At 25.7% G+C, this 14850-nt stretch overlaps 2 protein-coding genes across 3 annotated transcripts; one reads left to right on the forward strand and one right to left on the reverse strand.

Annotated features, from left to right (window-relative positions):
- The first annotated feature begins 1749 nt into the window (after nucleotides 1–1749).
- LOC137834653 (isoeugenol synthase 1) lies at nucleotides 1750–5238 on the forward strand. Of its 2 annotated transcripts, none has more exons than XM_068642752.2 (5): nucleotides 1750–2032; nucleotides 2572–2703; nucleotides 3267–3495; nucleotides 4640–4843; nucleotides 4927–5238. In XM_068642752.2, the coding sequence occupies exons 1-5, from the start codon at nucleotides 1847–1849 to the stop codon at nucleotides 5127–5129; spliced, it is 954 nt and encodes a 317-aa protein (XP_068498853.1). In that variant the 5' UTR covers nucleotides 1750–1846; the 3' UTR covers nucleotides 5130–5238. The 2 variants fall into 2 exon arrangements, with proteins under 2 accessions (XP_068498853.1, XP_090158086.1); XM_090301960.1 differs by having other exon boundaries at nucleotides 1823–2032; nucleotides 2552–2703.
- A 2238-nt stretch (nucleotides 5239–7476) lies between these two features.
- Nucleotides 7477–11804, reverse strand: LOC137836185 (eugenol synthase 1). Its single transcript, XM_068645038.2, has 5 exons — nucleotides 11587–11804; nucleotides 10865–10996; nucleotides 8767–8995; nucleotides 8443–8646; nucleotides 7477–7864 (listed from the first exon to the last, which is right to left on the reverse strand). Exons 1-5 carry the CDS (start codon nucleotides 11770–11772, stop codon nucleotides 7665–7667), a joined length of 951 nt encoding a protein of 316 aa, XP_068501139.2. The 5' UTR covers nucleotides 11773–11804; the 3' UTR covers nucleotides 7477–7664.
- Nucleotides 11805–14850: the final 3046 nt, after the last annotated feature.

The following is a 14850-nucleotide window of genomic DNA, read 5'->3' on the forward strand; positions in this document are numbered from 1 at the left end:
CAAATTTACATGAAAATAGTTGATATGTTGAAAGGAAACAAACAATAATCACATAATGTTGCTTCTAGGACCGATTTAGTCATCGAAATTTCATTTGGTTTTTTAATTTTGGTGACTAAATTTATCTGCGACGAATTTAACGTTTCTAAATTTTGGTGACCAAATTTTTACGATCGATTTAACCATCGAAATTTCGGATGCAAATTAGCAACCACTTTATAATTCGGTCACTAAAGGATTTGTGACTAAGGTTTTCACTTCCATCTTTATTTCGTGAATACTTTGGTCATAAATGTGTTTAGCGACCGATTATAGTGATTTTAGCGACCGAATTTGGTGCTTGCTAAAAGTGATTTTTTTTAGTGATTATATTAAAAAATGAATTTTAATTTTAATTCAACCTTACAAAACTAAATCATAAAGTAAAATTAGTTATATACTATAAAATATATTTATTTCAAGTCATATATAAAATTTTTAACATTCTAAATTACAGAAATTTTTAAAAAAATCTACAAACTCGACTTAAAATAATATTTATTACTCTAAGAATATGTTTCTAGAAACAACTTTAGAGAAGAAAAATACGAAAACATAAAAGGAATTTTCTCATGAACTAAAATTAGTTTATTTGGTAGGAAATTAGATATATTGTCTATAAATGAATGATTTTGACTTGAGGAAATTGTTATTGTAATTTATAAAAATATAGTTTTTCTTACAACTCTCTGTGGAAAAATGTTATAAAAATAGATAAATAAATATCTTATACATTGTATACCATACCTTTTGCTAAACCCTAATCCAAATAGTTCCATGCAAAGTGGTACCATTAATTTTGATTTCTTCTTTATTGATGTTCAGTGATTGGTTGGTATCAATGACATGTGACACAATGTACATGTTATGTACGTGAGACCCACTTCTTCTGCTTTATTTTTAACTAAAAAATTATTAAATAACAATAAATTTTAGACATAAAAAATAATTAGTTACTATATTAACTAAATTAGATAAATTAAAAAATTATTAATATCTAAAGGAGTTTCTATTATTAATACAAATTTATAAAATAGTTTCTAAATTGGTATCTAACTTTTAGATACTAATTTAGAATCTAAAACATTGGTAGCTAAATATTAGTAATTACACTACAAGAAAATCATGAAATAGAAACCAATTTTAGAGACAAAAAATAATTAGTTGGTATAGTGACTAAATTAGAGACCATTTTAGAGACTAAATAAATTTTTGGTAGTATTAATGCTTATTTCACCATACAATAAGTGAAGAAGAGTATATATTTATAAACATCATTCGTCCAATATGGTCTAGTCCCCCCATATTTTTGTATTTTTTTTTTGTTAATAATATTTTTTTTCATGTGATGACAAATGATTGTTGTTACTTGAGGTGTTAGCCTAGCTGAGATGTCAAGTTGCATAGTGATGCCTAATATGAAAACTTTAAAAAAAAAAAAACTATTGAACTTGAAACATGTACTTATACCTCCCCACACATTAAGTGCCATATGGCACCACGTGTTATACATCCCCACACATTAAGTGCCATATGGCACCACTTGTTTTCTTAATTAATATTCAGTGGTTGATAAGTAGGTATCAATTAATGCATGTGATGATACAATACAATATTATGCATATGAGACCACTTGTTTTGCTTTATTCTTAATTGGTATTCATTGGGTTGGTATCAATATTAATAGCATGTAAAAAAGACATATGATATATATGCTAATAAAAGAAAACATTTGATAGAAAATATAGAATGTTATTTAAAGGGATAAGCTAAGCATTGATTTGGAAGAGAAGAGAAGAGTTGAAAAATGGAGAGAAAGAATAGAATAGTTGTATTTGGAGGAAGTGGTTACATAGGGAAGCATTTGGTGAAGGCAAGTATCTCTTTAGGTCATCCAACAATTGTCTACACTCGTCCTCTCACTTCACAAACTCTTCCTTCAAAGACACAACTTTACAAGGATTTCACTTCCATGGGAGTCACACTTATACAGGTAATATATATACTTATTTGTACGTATTCAATTAAAAATAAATGATTTATTTAAGTTTATGAGACGATATTTGTTCTAGTAAAAAGTTAGTAATAAGTTTTTAGGAAAAGAAGTTCTTCGTTTCTATGCAATTTTGTACCTACGTTGAATCACTTTAAAGTGATTCTTTTTATTACTGATAAAAAAATAGTAATAATAATAAGTGGAGATCTCACCTCGACTTGAGATAAGAATATTTCATTGTATATAAGTGGGTGCAAACCTCACCCCATGAGTCGGTTTTATGGGGTTAAATTAGGCTTAAAGTTCACGTTGTAATATGGTATCAGAGCCTTGTCCCACACACGAACTGTCACTATAAGCGTGAGGTGGTGTGTTGGAGATCCCACATCAACTATAAGGTTGAGTTAAGCTTAAAGTCCACTTCTTAATAATGCATTTAAATAATGTGGTGAAAGTGTATTGTTAGTATATTTTTTCTTTGAAAAATAGATTTTTGATATGGTGATTTTCTAAAAGAGTGTAAAGTGCAAGCACAGGGAGAACTTGAGTATGAACAGATTCTGGAAGTGATTAAAGAAGCAGACATTGTGATAAGTGCATTGGCATACCCTCAAGTCATGGACCAACTCAAAATTATAGATGCCATCAAAGTTGCTGGAAATATAAAGGTACATTTTCCTCATTAATCATTACAAAATCCAAATTATATACCTCTTTCAAAATCTAATTATAATAAAATAATCTAAATATAAAGTTTGAGAATTCCATTTTCAGTACAAAATCTAATTAAAAGAAACACTCGTCTAAATAAATATTTGTTTTTTAAATAAAAACTTTTATGTTAGGTATCTTTATGCAACTTAACATCTTAGTTATGCTGACATCTCAAGTAACAACAATCATTTGTCATCGGATGAAAAAAGTATTATTAAAAAAAAAAATCAAGAAAATACAAAAATATGGAGGAACTATACCAAAACTCATATATTAACAAAAACGATACATAGGTAGATTATATATACCTATTCATAAAGAATTCTAAGAACAGATTAAATGACAACCTATTATATCAAAGAAAAGATTTTCTATATAAATAAATTTTAAATTAGCCAACTTATCAGCACACACATTCATTTCATGAAAAATATGGATAATCCTAAACCTGATTTCCCAGTAATTAAATATTTGTTTATTTGAGTATTTGAGTTAGTTTTGTGCATTGGTATTGCAGAGATTTGTTCCATCAGGATTTGGAGCAGAAGAAGAAAGAACAAAGCCTCTTCCTCCATTTGAAGTTTTATTGGAAAAGAAAATGAAAATTAGAAGAGAAATTGAAGCTGCTGGAATTCCTTACACTTCTATTAATGGAAATTGTTTTGCTGCATATTTTGTCAATTATTTGCTTCGTCCATATGAAGATGTCAAGGATATTGTAGTCTATGGTAATGGTGAAGCCAAAGGTATCAAATCTCACAAATTAACTATTTAAATTATTACCATTAATACAAATATACAGATCTTATTTTCTTTTTGCAATATATATTAATTATCACCTCAAAATCAATAAATTTAAAAATATTATTCATTTTAGTTTGTATTTAAGTTGACTAATGGGCACATGCATGCATTCACAAAAATGTAATTGCTTTTGGTTTGACCTAATGTTATATTTTTTTCTACTTCACTATCATTGTTTTTCTATATTTTACTCAGTTTTTTTTAATAAATTTTGTTAAGTAACAACAATCATTTTTCATCACATAAAAAAAATATTATTAAAAAATAAAAATAAAATATAAAAATTAAAGTTTATACCAAAACTTATATATTAATAAAAAATAATACATAGGTAGATTATATCTATTCTTAAAGAATTCTAACAACATTATATATATCATATTTTTTAATATTTGTACCTTACTGATATGTTAAATGTATAACAAAGTAATGATATGTTTCTTAAAAAACATTATTACTAGATTTTGAAAATGGACTTTTTTTGTTATTAACCCAAATAGAAAAATGTGTAAAAATTAAAAAAAAACGAATAAAATGTGTGAAAATTGAAATTTTGATGGTAAAATGAATAGTAAAATAAAATCTCAGAAAATAATAATAAAATATGAGCAAACCCTACTTTATTTTGTTGCAAAAATATTAAGTGGTAGCATGCAATGATACTATTCTGTATATTACTATTAGCAATATTAATTGCATGCAACTAGTAAAAAAATCTTTAAATTCAAATCAATTTTAAAAATAAATAATAATTAGTTGTTATATTGATAAAATTATATATTATTTTAAAAATTAAAAAAATTATTAATATTTAAATTAATTTTTAGTTTTGATAAATAATTTCTAAATTAGTATCTAATTAGTTACCTGAATTTTAGTTACTAATTATTTAGATCATAAAGTTAGTATTTAAAATCTTGATATCTAATTATATACCAATTTAAAAATTATTTATCAATAATAAAAATTAATTTAGATATTAATAATTTTTTTAGTCTCTTTGTTAATATAACAATTAATATAACAGTCTTTTTCTTTTGTTAATATAAATTTGTTTATACTCTGATTAAAATTTGTGTTGAATAGCTGTACTAAATTACGAAGAAGACATTGCTATGTTCACTGTTAAAGCTGCAAATGATCCAAGAACACTCAATAAAGTGCTTATTTGTCGTCCTCCAAAGAATATCATATCACAGAATGAGTTGATATCACTGTGGGAGCAAAAATGTGGTCACACTTTTACCAAGACTTTTCTTTTGGAGGAAGAACTAGTGAAACAATCAGAGAGTAAGAAAATTTATTAACTTGTACTTAGCTTTTGTGAGATTCCTAATGGTAAAGTTTTTTTTGTGTGTGCATATAATGTGCAGGTTTACCTCCTCCACACAATATTCCAGTTTCTATCCTTCACAGTGTATTTGCAAGAGGGGATCTGATGAAGTTTGAGATTGGAGAAGATGAGCTTGAAGCTTCACAGTTATATCCTGATTATAACTATACCTCCATTGATGAACTTCTTCATATTTTTAGGGTTCATCCTTTACCTCCTCCTCCATATGCTGCTTTTGAATGAACTTCCTTTGTATTTGTATAATATATATACATAAAGTTTAAGCTTCAAATTTCATGTAAACTATTCAAGAAATGTTGTCTAAATAAGATTTGGTCGAGTTTTTAAATCATGTAATAAAGATGGTGTTTTTATCTTTTGATGGCATGGACTTAGGTCACACCACCATGAAGAATAAAGTTTTGAGATCAATTGAAGATATTTATGTCACACCACCATGGAGAATAAAGTTTTGAGATCAATTGAAGATGTTTATCTCGAATTCCACTCACAACATGTGAAATGAGGGTTAAATATAGTTTTTCTTATTGCATTATAACACGAAATTGGTTTTTGTATTTGATTTAAACTTTAGATCATTGAAATGTTTGTAGCAAGAAAACGATTGAAATGCATTCTTAATACAAGACGATATTAAATTTTTTTTTATGTGATGAATGAAGTTCCAATATAGATTATATTATAATATTATAACATTCACGTCAACAATAAACTTTCATGCTGATGTGCATAACAATTATCTAGTGTTGATATTATAATATTATAATATAATGCACGTAAAAAAAAGTTAATGTAACCTGCTGTCAAATATTCATTCCAATTGTTTTCATACTACATACATTTCAATGGTCTAAAATTTAGACTAAAAATAAAGATCAATTTTGCGTTATAATACAAATACAAAAGAACATATTTAATCCATAAAACAATGGTAAGGTTCTAATAAGACTAAAACAATCAAGAGTCTGTTAAAAATACTTAATGGTGTAGAATATAAGAAAGAACACATCAACTAGACTCTTATGATATTGGAAATGTGAAGGATATTTTATGTCATTTATACCATATAACTCTATAGCTGTAAATTTATTCTAGATGTGTATATTTTTTTTAGAGGTTAAAAGAGAATCCATTATCTGATATTCATCTTGTTCACTTACAAGTAAATTTACCCAATTCATTCACTACAAAAATATAAAAAAAAAAATTGATTGAATTAAATGCATTTATTTCAATGAATAATTTGTATCAAAACCATGTTTAAAAAAAGAGCATGACTCTTGTCATTTTTATATTTGTTTTATTCTTGGACTTATATTTTTTTATAAAACCTATGAGACTTTGTGCCATTTTTCTTTTCTTTTTCGTAGTAACCAAGGTTACCCAATATAAAAAGGTGAGAAAAGAAAGAAAAAATAAAATAACAATTAATTAAGTTAGACTGATATAGGTTAAAAAAAAGTACAAAACAAAAATAATGAAAACAAAAAGAAAAGTCAAAGGCAAACTAAAAAAAAGATTTTTTTAAAGTGGTTCAAAGAAAAGTTTGGAGTTAGATTACTAGTAAAGAAAAAGATGCATAGTTCACTACCTGAAACTTCTGGTATGTATAAAAATTGTGAAATAGATTTGTTTCCTTTATTTTGGCATGTCTCTTTAACTCTTTGTTTTAGGAAGAAAGAAGTTGTGTGTTTTACCAAATGATCTTAAGTTGTTTGTCCTCCTAAGTGGAGTAAGGAGTTGGTTTACATAAGGAGCATTTATCTCTTATTTTAGAATAAAGAGACTCTAAGGAGGAATTTTAGTGATTAGGAAAGCAATATCTATGGTTTTTGTTGAGATCGTGGTATATTCAGTTGATGCGTTATTTGTAAATGGGATTTTTATAAGTTCTCCTAATTGTTGGCGGTTTATACTTAGTGGTTTTTTTATATTTTACGTTTTTCATGAGTTTGACGTGTTGCACTCTGGTTCTTGCCAATGGAAAACTTCTAGGGATGTGTTGTTTTTAAGATAAAAGTTAGTTGAGAACTTGAAATAGGTTGGAGTGCGAGATCCTATCTTATTTTTTTATTTATTTTTGTATAAAGATTGAGTAACCCTTAAGTAATCTATATTTATTTATTTAATAGATTTTTTTATTAGAAATAAATAAATAAATTAAAATAATTATTTAAGGAAATGTTTAATCGTATAAAAAAAATGAGTTACTCCCATCTTAAAATACAAGAAAAAAAAAACAGTCCTTAAACTTCATGCTTCTACACATAAGATCACAACCACTAACCCATAAATTTTATACCAGAATAAAAAATGAATTTCATTTGGTTTAAGTCCTCCCGTTTCCAATCAAATAATTTGAATATTTTTTTCTCAACAATAAATAAAAAAAATAAAATGAAACATTTTAGAATTGTTTCAACCCTTATAAATAAGTTCAAAACTTTACCACTTAGTAGGTCAAAAAGAAAGAACATATACTACAACATAGCACCTTTCAAACTCCAACCTTAACAATACACAAAATTGATATAATGGACCAGAAATTACAAGTAAAAAAAAAACGACAAATCCAACAAAACCGCAAACACATAACATAATTTTGACCTATGAAAACTTATACATAAAGTGACCAAATTAATTGTAATTCATATACTTTGGATACATCTTCTAAAATTATTGTTCTTAAGTAATCACAAGATACATCCAAAAGTTCCATATTATTTATATGTTTAGTTTATGGAATTTGAAATAAGTTCATCCAAAAGAAGCAGATGCAGGGGTTGGAGGGTCAACAAGAAATATGTCAAGAACTTCATCAATGGAAGTATAATTATAATCAGGATATAGCAATGAAGCTTCAAGTTCATCTTCTCCAATGTCAAAGCTCACAAGGTCTCCTCTCACAAAGACACTATGAATTATGGAAACTGGAATATTATGGGGAGAGGGCAAACCTGCAAGATGGATCATATGAAAAAAAAAACTTTACCATTACAAAAGATCAAACCATTCAAACATCAAAACTTTTATTTGCTAAATACTATGCATAAAGTCAAATCAATTTTCTAAAAAAATTGTGATGCAAAACATAGCCATAATATAAGATAAAGAAGGTATTTACATGTAAGTTCGGACACCGACTCTCGTATTACACTTGTAAGATATGTATCGGTGAAGTGTCAAATTCAAAAAATATTTGTTAGATTTCTGACCATTCTAGCACGGTTCTAACACAATTTTAGAAAGGAGAAATACATTAATTTTCTAAAAACTAAAATTTATTGTATAAAATTTTATTATGAAAATAAAGAACAAATCCTTTTGAACCATCCACGAGAAATATCTTTTGCTAAAAAAAACTGAAACATACTTGTGCACATAAATCTTTATTGTCAATTTATAATTCATAATTATATAAGATATGTAGATTTGTGTCCCTCCTACATTTTATAAATTATACGTATTTTCGTATCTATATCTGTGTCATATCATTGTCCGTGTCAGAAAGAGATTGACAAATAAATTGACTTACTCTGTGAGAGATTGACAAGTTGTTCCTCAGCAATGAAAGTTTTGGTAAAAGTTTGAGAACACTTTTGCTCCCAAAATGATATCAACTCATTTTGTGATATGATATTCTTTGGAGGACGACAAGTAAGCACTCTATTAAGTGTTCTTGGATCATTTGCAGCTTTAACAGTCAGCATGGCAATGTCTTCTTCATAATTTAGCACAGCTAATAAACTCAAATTTAATCAAATTAATATTACAAAAAGAAAAACACATCATGCAAATTTTGTTGATTAATTTGAATAAATGAAAAGTGTTATATGGGTAGTTTATGAGATTTTATTACCTTTGGCTTCACCATTGCCATAAACATTAATATTGTTGAGATTCTGATGTGGATGAAGCAAATAGTTAATGAAGTATGCAGCAAAACAATTTGCATAGATAGCAGTGTAAGGGATTCCAGCACTTTCAATCTGCTTTCTAACTTTTCTTTTCTCATCAAGAACAGCTTGGAATGGAGGAAGAGGATTTATTCTATCTTCTTCTGCACCAAACCCTGTTGGAATGAATCTCTGCAACACAGAATTTGAAATATTATTTTGGGGATATATATCAAATTCTGGATAATTAGACATGTTAATTATATATTAATTTATATAGTATAAGAAAATTATGAAATAGAAACTAATTTTTAAAAATAAAAAATAATTAGTTGTTATATTGACTAAATTAGAGACTAAAAGAAATTTAGTTTCTAAATTAGTTTCTATTATTTTTAAACAGTTTCTAAATTGATATCTAATTAGCTACCAAAGTTTTAACAACCAATTATTTAGATTCTAAATTTGGTAACAAAAATATTGGTTGCTAATTAGATACCAATTTAGAAACCATTTAACGCTAATTTAGAAACCAAATTTTTTTTAGTTTCTAATTTAGTCAATATAACAACTAATTATTTTATTTTATTTTTAAAATTGGTTTCTATTTGATAATTTTCTTGTAATGATATACATAATAAAAGTTTAAAGTTTATTTCATAGTTGAGGTGTCCTTGGTAGGTGATGAAATTAATGAAATATTATTGGTTAGATTAGATAAGCAATTGTTTTTTCTAAACAAAGTTACATTTTCTTTAGGTTTAAAATAGATAGTAATATTTATTAAATTTTTAATAATATAAAAATTGCATAATTTCTAATTTTTAAATTTTTTTAATCTCTTTCTTATAATTTTAATAAAATAATATTCATTCTTTTATATTTTCAAAAAATATATCACTCACTTTCTGTATTTTACTTAAAATAATACATCTTAAAATTTAATTAAAAAGGGAAATATGAAGCAATAAAGTTTTTAAATAAAAAATAACATGATTTATTTATAGAAAATTAAACCCACACCAACTTTAAGGTACTTTTTCTCACATTTATACTTTTTTCCAATTTAGAATAAACATGTACTCCTTATTTTATTTTTATCTATATTTGTAATTTTTTATAAAATATTTATATTTTTTATTAAATCATATTTAAATATAATAGAGAGTTTATAAATTTAATTATATATATTGTTACAATTTTTTATTTTATATTAAAGCAATGTCTTCTAAAAAGTGTACTTTTGTATATTGTTGTAAGACAATTTTGAATTAAGCAGTAGTATAAACTCTTTTAGATATTGTTAGAATATAATAATTATTCTTTTTGAATTTTATAAGCAAAAATATTTAATTTTTTATTTCGAACTTTATTTTTTTTAAGCTTAATTAATATGTTACTTTTAAATAAAATAAAATAAGTAATTATTTAATGTAATGTACTTATGGGAGGGAACAGGGTATAGATGCTGTGAGTTATAACAGCATGGGTTGGGTTGGGAGACTTTATTGTTTGTACTTATCCCATAAATATTTTAATATATTCATTCATTCATTCATTATTTATAAAAATAAATAAATAGTGTTGGAAAACTTTAATTTCAAAAAAACAAAAAATATTTACTTACATAATTTAAAATAAATAATTAGAATTAAAAATATTAAAAAAAAATTAAAAAGTTGTTAATGGTTACTCGAATTAGTTCACAAATTTGAGCACATTTTTCTTACCAGAAAAGAATAATAATAATACATGTCACCTATTCCATTTAAAAGAAAAATCCAATAATTTTGTTAAAACCTACCAACAAATACACACACAAAAAAACAATACCAATAAATCTATTTACACAAATTATAAACTATCATAAACTTATAATCATAACTAAACTCAAAAACGGATAAGACATCAATAAGAAAAATAAATTTAAGTAATTTTTATACTTTTGATAAAAAATATCACTCTTGGATTAACATAATAATCCAAATAAATAAAGATTTGTGAAGTGATTAACAATATTCTTTGTCAATAAAAAAAATATTAATGAAAATGTTCTTATACCTTTATATTACCAGCAACTTTGATAGCTTCTATGATTTTGAGTTGTTCCATAAGTAGAGGGAGTGGAAGTGCACAAATCACAATGTCTACTTCTTTAATCACACCCAAAATTTGCTCATGCTCAAGTTCTCCCTGCTCCACCAATTAACACTCATTAGGAAAATGAGATAAACTACATAATATTCTTAAAAAAAATTATTAAAAAAATAAATTTTAAATTTAATTTAATTTCTTCCAACCAATTTATTAAAATAAAAATTATTATATATAGATAGATAACCTATTTTATAATAAGATTGGAGTAATCCTAAAATATTCTTTTTATTTTTATTTTTTAAATATATCATAATTTAGTCATATCTTTAAATTGGTTTATCTGAGTAGCTAAGCCTAACTCAACCCCATAAACTGAGGTTTGCACCCACTTATATAGACTGGGGGTGGCACGATAAGCCCAACACAAACACTCGCTAGGATAGACTCGAAATGACTCTGATACCATATTACGAAGTGGACTTTAAGCCTAACTCAATCCCATAAAACCGGCTCAATGGGGTGAGGTTTGCACCCACTTATATACAATGAAAGGCTCTAATCTCTAGTCGATGTGGGATCTCCAACAGAATAGAAATTATACGAGTTGTAACATTCCTTAAATATTTCAATTTATTAATTTTTTTTACTGATAAAAAAAGTTCTTTTTAAGAGAGAATGAAGATAACCTGGACAAGTGTGACTCCCATGGAGATGAAATCCTTGTAAAGTTGAGTCTTTGAAGGAAGAGTTTGTGAAGTGAGAGGACGAGTGTAGAGAAAAGTTGGATGACCTAAAGAGATACTTGCCTTCACCAAATGCTTCCCTATGTAACCACTTCCTCCAAATACAACTATTTTATTCTTTCTCTCCATTTTTCAACTCTTCTCTTCTATTCCAAATCCAAGCTTAGCTTCACCCTTTAAATAACATTCTACATTATTTATCACATGCTTTTTTAATCACTCATATGTATCACATGTCTTTTCTACCAATTTTTTAATCACTCAATAATACACTACAAGACAAATGTGAAATAAAAATTAATTGGTATCTAGAGTAGTTTCTATCACAAATAAAAATTTTAAAAAATAGTTTCTAAATTGATATCTAAATTAAGTACCAATGTTTTAACTACTAATATCGAAATTAACACTACAAGAAAATCATCAAATAGAAACTAATTTTTAGAGACCAAAATAATTAGTTACAATAGTAACTAAATTAGAGACCATTTTAGAAACTAAAAAAAATTGGTTTCTATATTAGTTTCTAATATTATTAAATAGTTTGTAAATTGGTATCTAATTAGCTACCAAGGTTTTGACTACCAATCATTTAGATTCTAAATTTTTTAGTCTCTAAAATGGTATTTAATTTAGTCACTATAGCAACTAATTATTTTTTGTCTCTAAAATTGTTTTCTATGTCATGATTTTCTTGTAGTGTAATTACTAATATTTAACTACCAATGTTTTAGATTTTAAATTATTATCTAAAAGTTAGTAGATAATGGTTATTAGATACCAATTTAAAAACTATTGTATAAATTTGTATTAATAATAAAAATTACTTTAGATACTAATAATTTTTTAATCTATCTAATTTAGTTAATATAGTGACTAATTATTTTTTATCTTTAAAATTTATTGTTATTTAATGATTTTAGTAGTTAAAAATAAAGCAAAAGAAGTGGATCTGAGGTACATAACATGTACATTTTGTGTCACATGTGATTGACACCCACCAACCAATCACTGAACATCAATAAAGAAGAAATCAAAATTAGTGGTAGCACTTGCATGGTGGAACTATTTGGATTAGGGTTCGGCAAAAGGTATGGTATACAATGTATAACATATTTATTTATCTATTTTTATAACATTTTGCCACATAGAGTTGTAAGATAAAAACTATATTTTTATAACAATTTCCTCAAGTCAAAATCATTTACAGACAATATATCTAATTTCCTAACAAATAAACTAATTTTAGTTCATGAGAAAATTCATTTTATGTTTTCGTATATTTCTTCTCTAAAGTTGTTTCTAGAAACATATTCTTAGAGCAATAAATATTATTTTAATTTGAATTTGTAGATTTTTTTTAAATTTTTTGTAATTTAGAATGTTAAAAATTTTATATCAACTTGAAATAAATATATTTTATAGTATATAATTAATTTTACTTTATGATTCAGTTTTGTAAAGTTGAATTAAACTTAAAATTCACTTTTTAATATGATCACTAAAAAAAAACACTTTTAGCGAGCACCAAATTCGGTTGCTAAAAGCACTATAATCGGTCGCTAAACACATCTGCGACCAAAGCATTCACCAAATAAAGATGGAAGTGAAAACCTTAGTCACAAATCCTTTAGCTATTGAATTATAAAGTGGTCGTTAATTTGCAACGAAATTTCAGTAACTAAATCGATCGTAGAAAATTTGGTCACCAAAATTTAGAAACGTTAAATTCGTCGCAGATAAATTTAGTCACCAAAATCAGAAACCAAATTAACAACCAAAATTTCGATAGCTAAATCAATGGGAGAAAATTTGGTCTGCAACATTATAAATATTGTTTTTCTCAATCTCTATGACTTGTTCCTACGTAACCGAAATCGAAAACATTAAGAATAAAAAATAGAATCATCTAATTTGATTCGTTCTCAATTTTCTCTACAGCATATCAACTATTTTCCTATAAATTTGATAGATATCAATAAAAATGTCATTTTAGATTGCATATATGAGCTATTATACAAGATATATTTATTATTATTATTATTTTGTTATTGATTAAAAAAATGATCTTATCATCTCTGAAAAAAAAATAGCACCTCTTTTGATGAGGGTGCAGATTGGTGATTGAATGACATAGTAGAAGCATGGTGGCGATGCAGAGCCCTTGGCACAACATTCATCAGCTACCTAATAAAATAAACAGCAGCCACTCTTATCAGAAGAACCATACTTCTTGGGAACTTCAACTTCAACATTTCACTTCTTCCAATTAAAAACCAACAACTTCATAAACTTAAATGATTTCTTTCCACACGTAACTCTCGATCTTCTTCTTCCACAGACGAAGGTTCATTGCTCCAACACTTATTCATATTATTAATAAAATTTTATAAAATAATTTTTAAATTAGTATTTAAATAAGTTATCTAAATTTTAGTTACTAGTATTTTAGATTGTAAATTAGTCTCTAAAAGACTAATAGAAACTAATTTAAAATATAAGGTAGTAAGTAGTTAAAATTTTGGTAACTAAAGGTTATGTTGGAGATCCCACATCGATTACAGATGAGGACAATCTATTGTATATAAGTGGATGCAAACCTGAACTTTATGAGTTGGTTTTATGAAGTTGAGTTAGACTTAAAGTCCAGGTTAGATATCAATTTAAAATCTATTTTATAAATAATAAAAACTACTTTAAATATCAATAATTTTTTTAATAATTTAGTCAAATAATAACTAATTATTTTAATTTTTAAAATTATTTTTTATTTAATAATTTTTTTTAGTAATCACTTATTAAAAAGCCAATTTTAACTTCCTTGACATGAACCAGTTCAAAATCCATCCTCCAACTCTTCAAACTAGTTCAATTTTTTTATGAGTAAAAAATAATATATACATATCCAGATGAGGGATCGTATATATTATAGTACATATAGAAGCTAACCAGTATAAGATACGTATATTATATAATTATAACTGTGCTAAAAAATTTAATACCAATTAAAATATTTTTTAAAAACGAGTTTAGAATTAATCATTATTAATATAAGTGTTGTTAAAGAAATAGCAGTTTAAAACTATCATTAAGAATTATGATCATAAACGTCAAATACATAAATGTGAAAGCGAAAGTTTCATCTTGGATCGTGATTTGTACTTTATTTCAATCTTACAATTTCTCGACCACTTATAATGATTATTT

Source organism: Phaseolus vulgaris, chromosome 5 (genome assembly GCF_051622355.1).
Source record: "Phaseolus vulgaris cultivar YP4 chromosome 5, ASM5162235v1, whole genome shotgun sequence".
In the NCBI taxonomy this organism is placed as follows: Eukaryota; Viridiplantae; Streptophyta; class Magnoliopsida; order Fabales; family Fabaceae; genus Phaseolus; species Phaseolus vulgaris.

Excerpts from the sequence above, each read along its gene's own strand:
- LOC137836185 (XM_068645038.2), bottom strand. The coding sequence starts at position 11,772 with ATGGAGAGAAAGAATAAAATAGTTGTATTTGGAGGAAGTGGTTACATA. Across the intron at positions 10,997-11,586 it reads TGGGAGTCACACTTGTCCAG|GGAGAACTTGAGCATGAGCA; the intron begins GTTATCTTCATT and ends TTGGTGGAGCAG. Across the intron at positions 8,996-10,864 it reads AAGTTGCTGGTAATATAAAG|AGATTCATTCCAACAGGGTT; the intron begins GTATAAGAACAT and ends TCTGTGTTGCAG.
- LOC137834653 (XM_068642752.2), top strand. The coding sequence starts at position 1,847 with ATGGAGAGAAAGAATAGAATAGTTGTATTTGGAGGAAGTGGTTACATA. Across the intron at positions 2,033-2,571 it reads TGGGAGTCACACTTATACAG|GGAGAACTTGAGTATGAACA; the intron begins GTAATATATATA and ends GTGCAAGCACAG. Across the intron at positions 3,496-4,639 it reads TGGTAATGGTGAAGCCAAAG|CTGTACTAAATTACGAAGAA; the intron begins GTATCAAATCTC and ends TGTGTTGAATAG.